This window comes from Lingula anatina, chromosome 2 (assembly GCF_051362555.1).
Source record: "Lingula anatina isolate TDL-2025a chromosome 2, LinAna3.0, whole genome shotgun sequence".
NCBI classification, from domain to species: domain Eukaryota; kingdom Metazoa; phylum Brachiopoda; class Lingulata; order Lingulida; family Lingulidae; genus Lingula; species Lingula anatina.
Window position 1 is genome coordinate 18,965,647 of NC_141768.1, and position 15,800 is coordinate 18,981,446.

At 36.8% G+C, this 15,800-nt stretch overlaps 1 protein-coding gene across 3 annotated transcripts; it reads right to left on the reverse strand.

Annotated features, from left to right (window-relative positions):
- Positions 1-10: 10 nt before the first annotated feature.
- LOC106171883 (WD repeat-containing protein on Y chromosome-like) lies at positions 11-15,742 on the reverse strand. Of its 3 annotated transcripts, XM_087007217.1 has the most exons (7): positions 11,491-15,348; positions 9,327-11,234; positions 8,491-8,545; positions 7,603-7,684; positions 6,724-6,805; positions 3,229-3,310; positions 11-497 (listed from the first exon to the last, which is right to left on the reverse strand). In XM_087007217.1, the coding sequence occupies exons 1-2, from the start codon at positions 15,160-15,162 to the stop codon at positions 10,905-10,907; spliced, it is 4,002 nt and encodes a 1,333-aa protein (XP_086863343.1). In that variant the 5' UTR covers positions 15,163-15,348; the 3' UTR covers positions 11-497; positions 3,229-3,310; positions 6,724-6,805; positions 7,603-7,684; positions 8,491-8,545; positions 9,327-10,904. The 3 variants fall into 3 exon arrangements, 2 of the variants coding, with proteins under 2 accessions (XP_086863343.1, XP_086863344.1); XM_087007218.1 differs by lacking the exon at positions 6,724-6,805; XR_015333285.1 differs by lacking the exons at positions 11-497; positions 3,229-3,310; positions 6,724-6,805; ... (1 more) ...; positions 8,491-8,545; positions 11,491-15,348 and adding an exon at positions 15,414-15,742 and having other exon boundaries at positions 11,065-11,234.
- Positions 15,743-15,800: the final 58 nt, after the last annotated feature.

Below are 15,800 nucleotides of genomic sequence, written 5' to 3' on the forward strand. Positions count from 1 at the left end.
ATAGACTTACTTGAATGACCAGGGGCATCAGTGGCACTCAAACTGACAGGATAGGCTGTGTCAACTGTAGCATCTGTCTTATCTGAAGCATCTGTATAAGCTGCATGAACAGTAACATCTGAAGCAATGGGAATGTCAGTGTGTTCAGGAAATTCAGTGTTTTCAGTAACTGCATTATTTTCACTTTTTTCAGTGTTTTCAGTAATTTCACTGTTTTTTTCAGTATTTTCACTGTGTCTATCAGTAATTTCACTGCTTCTATCAGTAATATCAGTAATTTCACTGCTTCTATCAGTAATATCAGTAATTTCACTGCTTCTATCAGTAATATCAGTAATTTCACAGTTTTTCACAGAGCCCACCGAGGTGGGCGTGCCTGCCGAAGCAGGCACAATAGTAGTCGTGGCATTCTTAGTCACCCTCTTGCGACTTTTCTTGATCATCTTCTTCTGATTTGCCCTTCTTTGGACCATGCTTTGTTTTTTCAACCTAGGCATCTAGAAATATGAAAAAATACATATTTATTGGCAAACCATAATAGAAACTAAGAAAGTTGTAAACAGTTTCTTTCGAGTGCAACTGCTTAAGAGGCCCTTAACAAACTACCAAGACTAACAAGTGCACCGAAAATAAAACATTATCAAACAAAAACATTATTTACTGATGTGTTGATTCTGTAATTAAAGGTACATGCCGATGGAGTGCGCATCCCCAGTAATACATGTAATCCACCTCTACTAGTTACTTGTATAACAGAAATGAACTTGACATGCCAATGGACAAAACAAATTAATCATCAACAATAAAATAGCCTTAAACTATCTCATAAAATTGATGGTTAATTTGCACTACTTATCTAACCTACTAATATTTATCAGTCCCATTTATATACAGCAGAGAAAGCAGACAGACGAATGTATTCACATATGCCTTTTTGTGTTGTTTTACAAAATGCTAGTTAATTATAACACGGGGTACTCAGGACACAAACCATGAATACTAGATATCGCCAATGGATTTTTGGAATTTTGGAATTTGGATTTTTAATTAGAACGGTGCCTTACATACAATGTTTTATTCCATTTTAAATGAGTCAGAATAATATAATATTGGATTCCTTGCAAAGCATAATATTTGTTGTGCCCATCATATTACTGTCATTACAGATTACACAACTACACATAATAATAATAATAATAATAATAATAATAATAATAATAGCCCAGTTTCTACTTCCAGCATCGAGCGGGTTTATATTGAGTCTGGTAGTATTATTTGTCTTACGATGCCAAAGCTCAGAAATGTAAATTAAGGGCATCAGGTATGCTAAAAAAAACTATTAAGGTTTGTTTCGTTATTAAGGTTAAATGGAAAAAGAAAAGACTTCAGAAGAAAATAGGACTTTTGGAACATGTTCAGACCTGCTCTAAGCTACTCTTTTTAAATATGAATTGATTTGTTATTATCAAGTTGTCAGCCACAGCTACTTAAAAAGAAGTGCAATGATACATAACACTTCATTATATACAGAATATCTGTAAATACCTGGATGGATTTTTTACAAGGTAACTAAATTACAAGTGTTGATTGATAAGTAGTGAACCTCGTGTGGAAAGGGTTAAGCAGGGATATCCCTTTTCAACCCTTCTATTCCCTGACTATTTAAAGGTGTGTAGCCAAAGTTTGGTGTCATTTGATTAGTTTATGTCGACGAGGTAGCACTCTCAAATAAGCAAGGCAAGTGACTTTTGCAAAACGCCCCTGCTCACAAGTCTGTCATTGCCATGGCTGCAATCAACGAGTGTGGCTTTGAACTGATAGAACATACACCAACATCCTGATCTTGCTTCCTCTGACTATTATCTATTTTCCAAATTGAAAAAGGCCATTTCAGGTACTCACTTTGTGTCAGATGATGACATCATACGTGAAGTGGAGGGGTTTCTGAACGTCTAAGAGAAGGGCTTCTATAAAAGTGGCATAGAGTCTCTCAAAACTCACTGGCAAAAGTGTATAGATACTCAAAGAGAGTATGTTGAAAAATAAAGAAAAATACTTGTAAAATGTGTACCCCTTCTATATGAGGCTAACTACTTATCAATCAACCCTTATACAACATAATTGCTATTGGCCTCCCAAACAGGTATATTAAAGAACAAAACAAGGATAAGGGAACTTGGTACATTTGATAAATGTAAGTACTTATTACTTTAGTCAAAAGATAAAAATATCACAGTCACAATTTGCACATTGAGACATGTGAAAAGTAAAACAAGGATAAAGTGACAGCAGTTGAAAAAAAAATTCTAAGATTGCTGCACAGAAGTTATAAAAGGTGAAGACCAGTAACCAAAAAAGCTACTTGTATGGGTTATTAAATAAACATTTAATTGATCCATCCATTAAGAAATATTCAAATTGTTGATCTCCTAATGATGACCGTAAACATTGTAATTAATGTTCAAAGGGAATATTCATAATAAGTTATCTTTAGCTGACTTGGATAAATGCTGGGGAGTCTCTGCTTGGAAGCTTAATCTATTTATTAACCAAACAGTACCTTTTAATATGGAGAGGGAAAAATAACTGGTCTCGTCTATAAGATGCTCAAGTGTGGTATTGATGGTTACCTTTAACAATCATACTATAAAGTAAATGCGCACTAAATTAAAAGGATATTTTTATTTATAAAAGGGCTGCTACTAGTAACTCATTCCCTCTTTAGGGATCTAGGTGATACTCTTAGCACAACAGTGTTCAACATGCTCATTGATGCTCTGGGTGACAAGTTAATTCAGCCCAACACTAATCTGGTCCCCATTTCTGCACCAAACACCTGTAAATTGCACATTTTAGACAAATGAACTAATTAAGGCACTATTATGTATTCAAAAGCAACCTTCAAATGTGAACAATCAGTCATGAACAAAAATGGTGCAAACTTTTTTGAGCCTTTTCTCATATTTGCAGAAACCAATCAGTGGATACTGACATTTCAGATTTCAGGAAAGTATACAACAGTATTATATTTAAGTAATAAAAATTGCCATAAAGGCTTGATGTTTCAAAATAACAAACCCACATATTGCTAACAATTAAGTATCTACCTATCTAAAAATATTGCCTTGGTATGTACTTGCCTGCTAGTAGAAATCAATATTAAGTGCACACTGCTGGTACTTAGATGATCTTGAGACTTAAATGACAAGTATCTAAAACAATACTTACATTCTATTGCCACGCTAATTATCCTGATAAGGTGCAATTGACTGAGTGGGTAATTGACTGACTGAGTAACTTCAACTGGGAACTGGAAGAAAAAGAATGTTATATAAACTCAACTGACTATTATTTAATCTAGCACTGATGCTCTTAATATCTGAAACATATTCCTTTACTTTTGATAAGCTCCACATTGTTGAAAAGAAACTATGGTTACTCAAAAAATATATAGCATATAATAATAATAATAATAATAATAATAATAATAATAATATTTATTTACAGTCTAAAATCCATATATAAAATGTTTAGTAGATTTTACAGAGGTAAAATGAACAGAATATGATCAAAAGAGTCAAAAATAAAAAATAAACAGTTGAGATATAAACAATATTGAAATATATGGTGCAATGTAAATTAATATATTCTGTAGGTCCCATTCAAAACAAGATGATCCGCCAACTAGCAGATCTGCCAACTAAATAGGGCTGACCCCACTTTAAAATTGATAGCGCTGAATCCGGAAGGTCTCACATCCTCCACATGTGCCCTAAAAAGCATTTAACCATGTGTCCGGGTTAAATTATAAGGCCCATGCAGTTGTGGCGTGTGTAGGGGCAAGAAGACCGTTAAAGAACTAGAGGGTCAGAGAGGCGATACCGCCTCCCGATATAGTACCACCAGCTGGAGCAAGCGCATTCATATGGACCCCGCCCCCCCCAAAAAAAGAGACACCACCACCAGTCTTGTGCTTGATAAGCTCTATAAAATGCAATCAACAAGAATTCTTAAAATATGCAAAAAAATATATATATATAACCAAAAATGGTACAATCAAAATTCAGTTCATCATAAAAGGTTGGTCAAAGGTCAATTTTAAGGTCACAGTAAATTGCCAGTATATGACTTCCTATTCAAGTTCAATAGTAACTATGGACCTTTCTCTGCCAGTTTTGGAGATAAAAGGAAACCAAATGTTGCAAAGTTCAATTCATGATGAAAAGTAGGTCAAAAGTCAATTTCAAGGTCACACTTACATTGCCAGTATATGACTTCCTATTCAAGTTCAATAGTAACTATGGACCTATCTCTGCCAGTTTTGGAGATAAAAGGGAACAAAAATTTGCAAAGTTCAGTTCATGGTGAAAAGTAGGTCAAAGGTGATTTCAAGGTCACATTCAGATTGCCAGTAAATGACTTCCTATTCAACTTAAATAATAACTATTGACCTATCTCTGCCAGTTTTGGAGATATAAGGGACTAAATGTTACCATTCTGAGTTACAATAATGTGCCACCACAATGTACTTTTTAATACAGCATAACACGAAAACCATATGAAATACAAAAAAACAGAGACCACCTCAAATGTTGGGCTTTACATGCTCTACAAAAAGCAAAAAAGCGGGTCTCTAGCATTTACAGTTCCCGAATTTGAGACAGTTTTCAGTTTCGGTATCTTAGGGCTGCTTCTCCTGTGAAAATGCACTGATTGACCCCAAATTCACGGAGATGAAAGATGACCCAAAGGGTAACACTTTCCAATAATATTATTGGTTAAGTCTGTGTAGTGTCTGAAAAACAGCAAAAATATTTTTATTTTCGTAAAAAAAACCCCTTTTTTGAAAATTTTGGCCTGTTTGACCTTGAAATAAAGGTCAAAGGTCAAATGCAAGGGCATATTTGAAATCTACACATATGACTTTCACAAAGCCGTATGTGGAAAATTTTCCCATAATTCCTTCCGTAGGGTAGATAATTGGCATTGAATTTTCAAAAATTTTGACAAGGGTGCATTTCAACAAGCGTCACGCCCAGGTCAATGCACCGACTGAGACAATAAAAACCTGGGGGTTCAAGTTGAAGTTATATACCTAAATCCAAGAGGTGGGGACATGGGTCCCTGCTGTCTAGGAGGAGAAGTGGTAACGGTGACTTGTATCCGACGCCAGTACGCGGAGCCTGCGGAGCCAACGGAGCTGGACAAGATAGGTCGGGACTAAAACCATGAGTACTGCCAGCGTACACGCTGGTGGTACTAATAACTATTGACCTATCTCTGCCAGTTTTGGAGATATAAGGGACTAAATGTTACAATTCTGAGTTACAATAATGTGCCAATACAATGTACTTTTTAATACAGCATAACACGAAAACTGTATGAAATACAAAAAAAACGGAGACCACTCTCAATGTAGGGCTTTACACGCTCTACAAATGCAAAAAAGAATGGGTCTCTAGCATTAAAAATTCCCAAATTAGAGACAGTTTTCAGTTTCGGTATCTTGTGGCCCCTACTCCTGTGAAAATGCACTGATTGACCCCAAATTCACGGAGATGAAAGATGACCCAAAGGGTAACACTTTTCAATAATATTATTGGTTAAGTCTGTGTAGTGTCTGAATAACAGCGCAAAAAACTTATTTTTCGTAAAAAAATGTTGGTTTTTTGAAAATTTTGGCCCGTTTGACCTTGAAATAAAGGTCAAAGGTCAAATCCAAGGGCATATTTGAAATCTAAACATATGACTTTTGGAAAGCCATCTGTAGAAAATTTTCCCATAATTCCTTCCGTAGAGTAGATAATTGGCATTGAATTTTCAAAAATTTTGAAAGGGTGCATTTCAACGAGCGTCATGCCCAGGTCAATGCACCGACTGAGACAAAAAAACCTGGGGGTTCAAGTTGAGGTTATATGTGACTTAAATCCAAGAGATGGGGACAGGGGTCCTTGTGGTCTAGGAGGAGAAGCAGTAATGGTGACTTGTATCCGGCGCCAGTACAAGGAGCCGGTGGAGCTCATGGAGCCGGCGGAGCCAACGGAGCCGGACGAGACGAGTCGGGACTAAAACCATGAGTACCGTCAGCTGGTGGTACTAATAAATGGCAAGGCTTTTGAAGTGGGGTAAAAATTATTTATTGGACGGATCTGTTTGTCAGTGGTCCCTCTATTCTGTTGCTTCAATAACCAACCCACATATTGCCAACAATTAAGTGTCTACCTATCCAAAAGTATTGCCTCAGTATGTACTTGCCTGCTAGTAGCTATCAATATTAAAGGTACATACGAACCGAGCATCGGCGGAGCGTGGATTCCCAGTAACACATGTAAACCACTTCTGCTAGATTCTTATATGACTCAAATAAATTTGACATGCCAAGGGATAAACTGAATAGATCACTCCATCAGCCATAAAATACCTTTAGACTGCTCCTTTCTTTAAATTAAGGGTTGTAAATTTAACCTACTTCCATGACCGACTTTCCTGCCCCATTGACATACAGCTTAGAATGCCAGCAGAAAATCTGTTCAAACATCATTTTCGGGTAAAATTAAACAATGCCTTTTGGTAATTCTCTTAGTTATACTACTTGAAACTATATGCTGGCACTTGGTTGTTTTTTGTGACAAAAAATTGACTTTGTATGTATCTATAAGTGCACACTGCTGGTACTTAGATGATCTTGAGACTTAAATGACAAGTATCAAAAACAATACTTACATTCTATTGCCACACTAATTATACTGACAAGGTGCAATTGACTAAGTGGGTAACTAACTGACTGAGTAACTTCAACTGGGAACTGGAAAAAATAGAATATGATATAAACTCAACTAACTATTATTTAATCTAGCATTGATGTTTTTAATATCACAAACATATTCCTTTACTTTTGATAAGCTCTGCATTGTTGAGAAGAAACTATGGTTACTCAAAAAATATATAGCATATAATAATAATAATAATAATAAAAATAATAATAAAAATAATAATATTTATTTACAGTCTAAAATCCATATATTAAATGTTTAGTAGATTTTACAGAGGTAAAATGAACAGAATATGATCAAAAGAGTCAAAAATAAAAAATAAACAGTTGAGATATAAACAATATTCAAATATATGGTGCAATGTAAATTAATATATTCTGTAGGTCCCATTCAAAACAAGATGATCTGCCAAATAGCAGATCTGCCAACTAAATAGGGCTGACCCCACTATAAAAGTGATAGCGCTGAATCCCAAAGGTCTCACATCCTCCACGTGTGCTCTTAAAAGGATTTAACCATGTGTCCAGGTTTAATTAAAAGGCCCCTGCAGTTGTGGCGTATGTGGGGGCAAGAAGACTGTTAAAGAATAAATGGCATGGCTTTTAAAGTGGGGTAAAAATTATTTAGTGGATGGATCTGCTTGTCAGCAATCCCTCTATTCTGTTGCTTCAATATCCAACCCACATATTGCCAACAATTAGGTATCTACCTATCCAAAAGTATTGCCTTAGCATGTTCTTGTCTGCTAGTAGCTATCTATATAAAGTGCACACTGCTGGTACATAGATGATCTTGAGACTAAATGGCAAGTATCTAAAACAATACTTACATTCTATTGCCACACTAATTATCCTGATAAGGTGCAATTGACTGAGTGGGTAACTGACTGACTGAGTAACTTCAACTGGGAACTGGAAGAAATAGAATATGATATAAACTCAATTGACTATTATTTAAATCTAGCATTGATGCTCTTTATATCATAAACATATTCCTTTACTTTTGATCAACTCCACATTGTTGAGAAGAAACTATGGTTACTCAAAAAAAATATAATAATAATAATAATAATATTTTTTTACAGTCTAAAATCCATATATAATATGTTCAGTAGATTTTACAGAGGTTAAAGGGATAATAACTCTTCGTTTCGGCCAAAAAATGAATTTTCCTGGAGTAAACAACAATTTTCCCATACTTACCAATGGTTAATGAATCCATTTTTACATTCAAAATTAGTCCCTGGTTTTTTTCTAAAAAGTTTGGTTTTTTGTTAAAATCTCTTAAGAGATTTTAACAGAGTATAGCCATCAATAGAGGTCACGTGGTCTAAAGACAAGCTCAGATATCAGAAAAAATAGCTATAACTGCAGTTTTTGTGGTTAAACAAAATATATTATATTTCTATGAGTTATTTACAATGTTTTTATTGTGAAATATAGATATCATACGAAGAGTTATTATCCCTTTAAATGAACAGAATATGATTAATAGAGTCAATAATAAAAAATAGCTGGTAAAGATATAAAGATATTGATATTGTTTCAATAACCAACCCACATACTGCCTGCAATTTAGTAGCTGCCTAGATGTTTAAGTATTACCTTTTCTATATACTTGAATTCTAGTACTTAGCTATCTACATCAAATGCACATTTCTGGTATTTTGATGATCGTGAGACTTAAATGCTAATGATTTAAAACAAACAATACTTGCCACACTTATTATTCTGTGAAGCTTCAACTGAATTGCTTCTAACTTCAACTGTGAGCTGAAAGAAATATAATATTATACAAATTCAACTTACAATTATTCAATCTAGCATTGATTCTCTTTATATCACAAAGGAGGCATCTCGATAGTCCGAAGGTTCATTGGTCCGAAAAGTGGTAACATTTTTGCCGATTTTTTAATCAAGAACTCATTAATCCGAAGGTTCTTTAGTGAACATTCGGACCAATGAACAATTCAGACTATTGAACCTTCGGACTATTGCTACGGACCCATCACAAACATATATATACTCCTTCACTTTTTATCAGCCACAATGTTGAGAAGAAACTATGGTTTCTACAAGTATATTAAAATATCACCAGTAATATTAGTACTTACTAGTACTGTAACACAGGATAAACCTTGACCCCCTTTTGGAGCAAAGTACACATGCTGTTAAACACCATAAAACAAATGCATTATCCTGTGAATCAATGAAAGGCAAATTTTCCCCAGTAAAGAAATGTGGCATCAATTCAGGCAAGCAAGACACCATTGCCATTTAATGAGATTTTTCACATAGCTATTCTTAACTTTCTTTAGTCGTGAATAGTGTTGATGCACATCTCTAAAAGTTATGCACAGTTTCAAATACTATAGAGCTTTAGGATACAGATTTGACATAAACATCTTCAGTGTCTGATGTTATGTATGTATGATCTTTTCAACTGTTAATTAGGATTTATTAATTAGCTTTATTTTTGCTCCTTAATTGTTTCCATTAGCAGTATAAATAACTCCTCTTAAAAACTAACATTAAACTAAAATTAACAACTTACCAAGCTTCTTCTGTAAACCTATGGCCTCCTTCACAATGTCTCTAGTTGCACATTTCTAGGTCACTGCATCTCATTAGTCAAATGAACTGGGGATTGTGGGAAACCTCCTGATGAGAGCTTAGAATCTTCCTAAGGGAGTTCTGGCTTTTCTGTTAACCTCTCTACCCTTAGCAACAGTCTCTAGTTGCACATTTCTAGGTCACTGCATCTCACTAGTCAAATGAACTGGGGATAGTGGGAAACCTCTTGATGAGAGCTTATAGAATCTTCCTAAGAGAGTTCTGGCTTTTCTGTTAACCTCTTCACCCACAGTATAATAAAACAAGACAGCACTGTTCTGACATGGGTTTATTTCCATTTTTAACACTTTTTCAACATAAAGCAAAATAAACAGTGTACTGCAATTTTTATATAATCAACTAAGAAAATAGATGAGATGGGGAAAATATCAATAGAACAGTGTTAAATGTCCAGTTTCCTCCATTCTGAGATTCTGAACATAGTGGATGATTGAATCTGACAAACTGCAATGATATGAGTTTATTGCCATTTTTGACACTTTATTACACAAAACACAATAACAGGTTTACCATAATTTTAAAAAAATCAACTGAAAATATTGTAAAGATGCAGGAAATGTCAAACAAAGACTTTTACGTATCTTATTAGTTCAATAATGAGACTGTTAATATGCCTAAGAGTTGAATTTGAGGAAATGTGAAAAAACAGCATAACTTCTAAAATAATGCCCGGATTATGCTGATTTTCGAACTCAACCTGTGTTTTAGTAAGATTGACCACTCCTGTGAGTTTAATGACAATTGGCAAATCTGTTTTTCTTATATTGTGTTTACAGTGTTGCATATATGCTGAAAAAAGTGAAAAAATAGCATAACTCCCTTAAAAATGACCCCATCATGCTGATTTTCGAACTTGACCTGCATTTTATGAATATTCATCAGCTCTGTAAATATAAAGCCAAAAAGTAAAACGGCCCTCCACTTATCGTGTTTACAAGGAAAGTGCACGGCATCGGCATCGGCATCGGCATCGCCATCGCCATCGGCATCGGCGACGACAGACGCAGGTGATGGCAATATGTACAGACACATCTGTGTCTGTACATAAAAATGTAGTTGATTTTCTGTGGAATTCATTGTATACATGTGGTGCAAAATGGTGAAGTAGGATTTAAATGTTTACAAGAAAAATTTGAAAAAAATAATGCTTTTAGGAAATAGAAATCTTTTTACACATCTCTGTAATATGCTGATGTGGTATTGGTTACTTTTACAGTTGCTGTATAAGTTGTGACCATTTTGTACATCTTTGAAAGTCAAACAACAATAAATGTATTCGTATTAATGACTGAATTTCTAAAGTAGATTTTTAGGTCCTCTTTTTTGTTTTTTGGTCAAATTTGACCACTTGAAAAAAGTTCTCCAGTATTTTGCATTAGCAAAACAAGAATCTTTGGTCCATTTGATTTATTATTATTTAAAAATTAATGTTGCAAGCTGCGCTCTTTGATTTTAATTTGAAATGTTTATTTATCCATCAATTCATAGGCAAAGCACATTATTCTGGTATTGCACTATTTATCTTGGGAAGCCTGTAACTTTTTTGTTTCTCAGCACTGGACTTGTTATTCCTTTCATTATTTGTGTTTGGTGGCTTTGGACCAACACTTGTATTCTCTTCATTTGGAATTGGAGAGGTTCTGGGTTTTCCCTTCAGAAGTTTATGCATTCTATGAACTTGTAACAAACGCTTTGCTCGAGGTCTAAAAGACTTTTCGTTGGACATCATGCTCTTGTTGCGTTCTCTGATTTCTTGAACAATTGGTGGGACTTCAAATTCTTTGACTGGCTCAAGATCTGTAAACGGGATTGAATGGTAAACCCTCACCTGAAAAAATCAATTTTTTCAATAGTCTTTCAAATGACAGATCTAGAATAAAACTGTATTAAAAAACATTTATTAAATTACTTCACTCCTGCCCAATTCAATTAATGGATATTTTATTAACCAGCTATTTAAAACCTATTTATTTGTTTTCATGTACTCTTAAAGTTATTGATAGATGAAAAATGCAACCAACAAAAATATTAATAATTGTTATTTTTTTAAACACAACACAGCATGGCAACAACATATTATTCACCTGATTTGAAGTTTGAGAAATTTTCACATTGTGAGGAGCATGATGGCGTTGCTTGGGTTTATAAGACTTCCCAAGTATTTTGCTGGTGCCAACACCTTCTACTACAGATGTATCAGACTGAATTTCCATTGGACGGGCCTTTGCGTTTTTCATAAGGATGTGTTGTCTCATGGACTTTGAGAACCAGAAGAAGATGATGTTCCTGGCCAAGGTCCAACGTGGCCTGGAACCTGCATTCAACACTTTCAGAGTGGATGCTGAAGCCACTCTCCTCACATCTTTGGGCAAATTTCTTGGCAGATCTTTGACTGTTATAGAAGCCTTTAGGTCCCATGGATTCTTTTGACCAAATGTGCCAACAAACCGGCCACAGAGTGTCCAAAGTCTCACTGTGCAGTCAGAGCTAGCTGTTACTAGAAGATCTTTGCCTTCGACAAAATCGATACTGGTTATTGCTTTCAAGTGACCTCTAAATGAATTCAGTAGAGGTGGCATCTTCAGGGTTTGCTCTGGATTGCTTGTGAGGGGTGGTGCCAGGTGAACAACTCCCTGGGGTTTTGTCTGTTTTTCGGGCAACCTGAAATTTGCTGGTACCTTGCTCTCTTTGAGATAGGGAAATTTTGCTCGCCTCTTCTCTGTAGCAAGTCTGCACTCTTCTGACTCCATCCATTTTGTTCTCTTAACACAGTACTCTGTGATATCCCACACTTTGATGTATCCTGCTGTGTCCCCTGTGATGAGATATTCATTTTGACTATCTGTTGCCATTGCTAGCACTGCCTCATCTGGTTTGTGAGCAGCATTAAACTGACCCAGTAATCCCCCCTGGTGATGAATTGACCACGCTCTAACCCAGCCCTCAGCACCACAAGCTATAAGAGTTGCTGTCTCTTGATTATGTTCTCGATTCTGAAGGAACAGTAGTTTGTCCACAGAAGACTCGTGTTTTTTGCGATATTCATCATACTTCTCTTGACCAACTGATGGGCGTCTGACTTTCTGCCTTTGGGGAGAGGCTACCCGTTGACAGGTTGGCTGCTTTTCAGCAACAGAGGCCACTCTTGGTGACAATTTTGTAGCAGGAGCAAGATATACGGAGTCTGAGCTATCTGCTGTGGTAACCTTGATAACAGGTATTTCCTTGGAAGAAGGAACTGTCACCTTAATCTCTCCCTCATTGATATCATCATCACTCGAAGAGTCATCACTGTCAATGAGAGCCTCTTTCCTCTCACACATGCACAGCTTCTCTACTTTATCGCACTCTGAAGCTCCTTTCCTTTCCCACATCATGATTTCTCCATCGCATTTATTGCAGATTCTCTTCCTGGGGGTGAAATCTTTATTGACTTGGCTTCCGCTCTTTCCACTAGCTCCCCTTTGATGTTCTTTATACATACACATGGTCGATTTCTGCCTTGTGTTAAAAGTCATCCAGTCCTTCATGTTGACCATGCTTTTATCACCAGTAAGTTCCTTGGTACGTTTTAGCTTTATTCTGCGTGAACGAGGAAGCACCCCATCATTTACGTTGAGGCGACAGTACATGTGGCCTGTTTCCAGAGACCAAATGATGATGTCTCCATCATAGGAACTTGTGGCTATGGTGCTTGGGTCATAGTAAGCTACTGACAGTATATCATCAGCATGCTTAACTGGCCATTGTTTGAAAGATTCGTCTTCTCGATCATCAAGGTATGTGATTACTCGACGGTTCCAACCTGTGATCACTATCCGCTGTCTAGGACAAACTATTCCACTAATCTCTACATTGCTGAAAGTTTCAAGAGTTCGTAGACAGGCACCATTGTTAAAGTTCCAAATTGAAACTGTGCCATCTCTAGCACCTGTGATGAGACGACGCAAGGTAGGGTCAAAGGTCATAGCTGTTATTTCCACCCCTGTCTCCACTCCATCGCATACGACCTTGTGGGCATTGATAAACTGGATCACCTTGGTGCCATCGTTGATATCCCAGACACTTACAACTGAGGCATTGCATGCACTGACAACTTGGTGGAATAATTTGTTGTAGAGAGCAGCACAAACTGGCTCATCATGAGATGTAATTTCATGGTAGTTGTCTTCATCTTCCTTCCTTTCAAAGATGGCCAGGTGTGTAGTAGCCAGCACAAGAGACTGTGTCTTAGAGTTGAAGTACACTGAGGAGATGTCATGTAGTCCCATAGGAACATTCCGACTAGGGATGACCTGCTTGCAGCTCTGGTCCTTGAGGTCATATACACGGATAGTTTTGCCCTTGGCTATGCTAATCACCTGCTCCTTCTCGTCATGAATGATCACATGTGTAACAGCCTTGGAGTGACCTTTGAGTACCATGATGGATTTGCTGGTCACATATGGATTCCACACTCTCACCATGTGATCCAGACCACCTGTGACTATGATGTTGAGTGTCTTACAGTAATCAAAACATAGGATTCCCTTTCTTACTCTGAAGTAGGATGTTATCTTTGACCCCCTGAAATCCCCCATGTACATGGCTGTGTCTGCGTCCTGACAGCATGAAATGAAAAACTCTAAAGCTGGGATGTACTTGGCTTGCAGGACCCAGTTTGCATGAAGGTTAGATAGCTGATATGTCTTCACTCCTGGAATGCGACCCTTTAAAAAGGACATGTATAGAAATTCTACACAGTGTCTCTGTTTCATGTTTCCTTTGCCAAATATTCCCTTAGTTATGAGGTTGCTGAATTCCATTATACAAACATCTCCATTGTTGTTCCCCCACAAAAGCACAGCATTGTTTAAATTGCTGGTATCAAACCAATAGTGCATGCACAAGACTGTGTGTTCTAGGCAGGTTATCTTGAAATGCTTTTCAGTTTTACCTGAGACAAGATCATAGAAAGAAATGTCTTCCTCAATGGTGGACACTGCAACCAAGTTGACATTAGCCATACAGACCATATCAGTGACCCATTTGGATGTTGACCCTTTAGGTGTGGTCTCCAAGATACAAGATTTCTGATGTTTCATATCTGATGTCCAGAAGTTTACTACTCCCTCTTGGCTGACACTAACATACCTGCCATGTGAATAATCAATTGCATCTACATCATAACCATATTTGTTACTTAGCTGTGGGTAAAAATCAACCCTACTAATCACATCACAATAAGAGGCTTGTGAGGTCTGTAGCTCCTTTATTTGACCTGAAAATGGTTTTTCTGCAAGCAAGGCATTCATGTTGTCCTTTTCACGATATTCCATTAACATGTATGACAGATATTCATCCCAGTCTACGGTACCATCACAATTAGTGTCAACTTTCATGAAAACAATTTCCAGTTCATGATCTCCCAAACCTGCGCCAGTGGTTTGTTGTAGTGCTTGTCTAAACTCATCGATGTCCAAGCCACCTCCACCATCTTCATCAGCCTCCTCAAAAATCCTCTGCAACTTCATAAGATTCTCTTGTGCAATTTGTCCTTCTAGCTCTTCCCCTTCATTGTTTCCTTTTGTCGAGGAAATTGACTGTGTTTTGACCACATTGCCCCCATTAGCTCTAAGCTTCCAGGACTTTGCTATTTGGCCTGCAGTTACAGCTGTTGATACTGACACATGGCTAACGGCAGGAAAGGTAGAACAACTTGGGTTTCTTGACAGACCACCTGACAATATGTCAGATGAAGTTTCTCTCTTGCTCATTTTTGTTTTTGTTTTACCCGGGATGGCACTTAAGTATTGTTGTCAGTCATCTAGACGATGTATTTTCCAAATCACTGATATTTCAATGTTTACATCGTTGCTTTGGAAGCGCAATGCACGCCCCTTATACGTTTGACGTCATAACGTCATGTGCAAGGATGACACGAACAACAGTCCAAGCCTTCTTTGTTAAAAACGTCATATACATTTAACCTTCTTTTGCATATCTTCAGCATACCAGATACACTTACCTTCCTTTGGTGAATCCACAAAAGTAACTTTGATTTTCTTTCATCCCATCTTCCGCCTCTTTCACACCTTTCAAGTTTGCTGCGCTGCAACTGGTACTCAGTACCCCAGTACGAGTGCTGTAAGCGTAAGTCACGATTCGACCAACTGCATTTTAAATTAAACTTAAAAGAGAACCGTTTATCCCTTTTCTTGTTGATGTATCACATACATACAGTTTCGTTTCTGGTTGAGATGTTTTGAAATAATTTCGTACTGGAAAATGACATTTCGAGCAAATGGGAATGGCACTACCCAAAAGTCGCTTTGCTCACATGTTATTGTTTTGATATAGACTTCCGCTTTTCCGCAGAAAAAGCAGTTTATCGTCTGATTAGATGAAATCATAG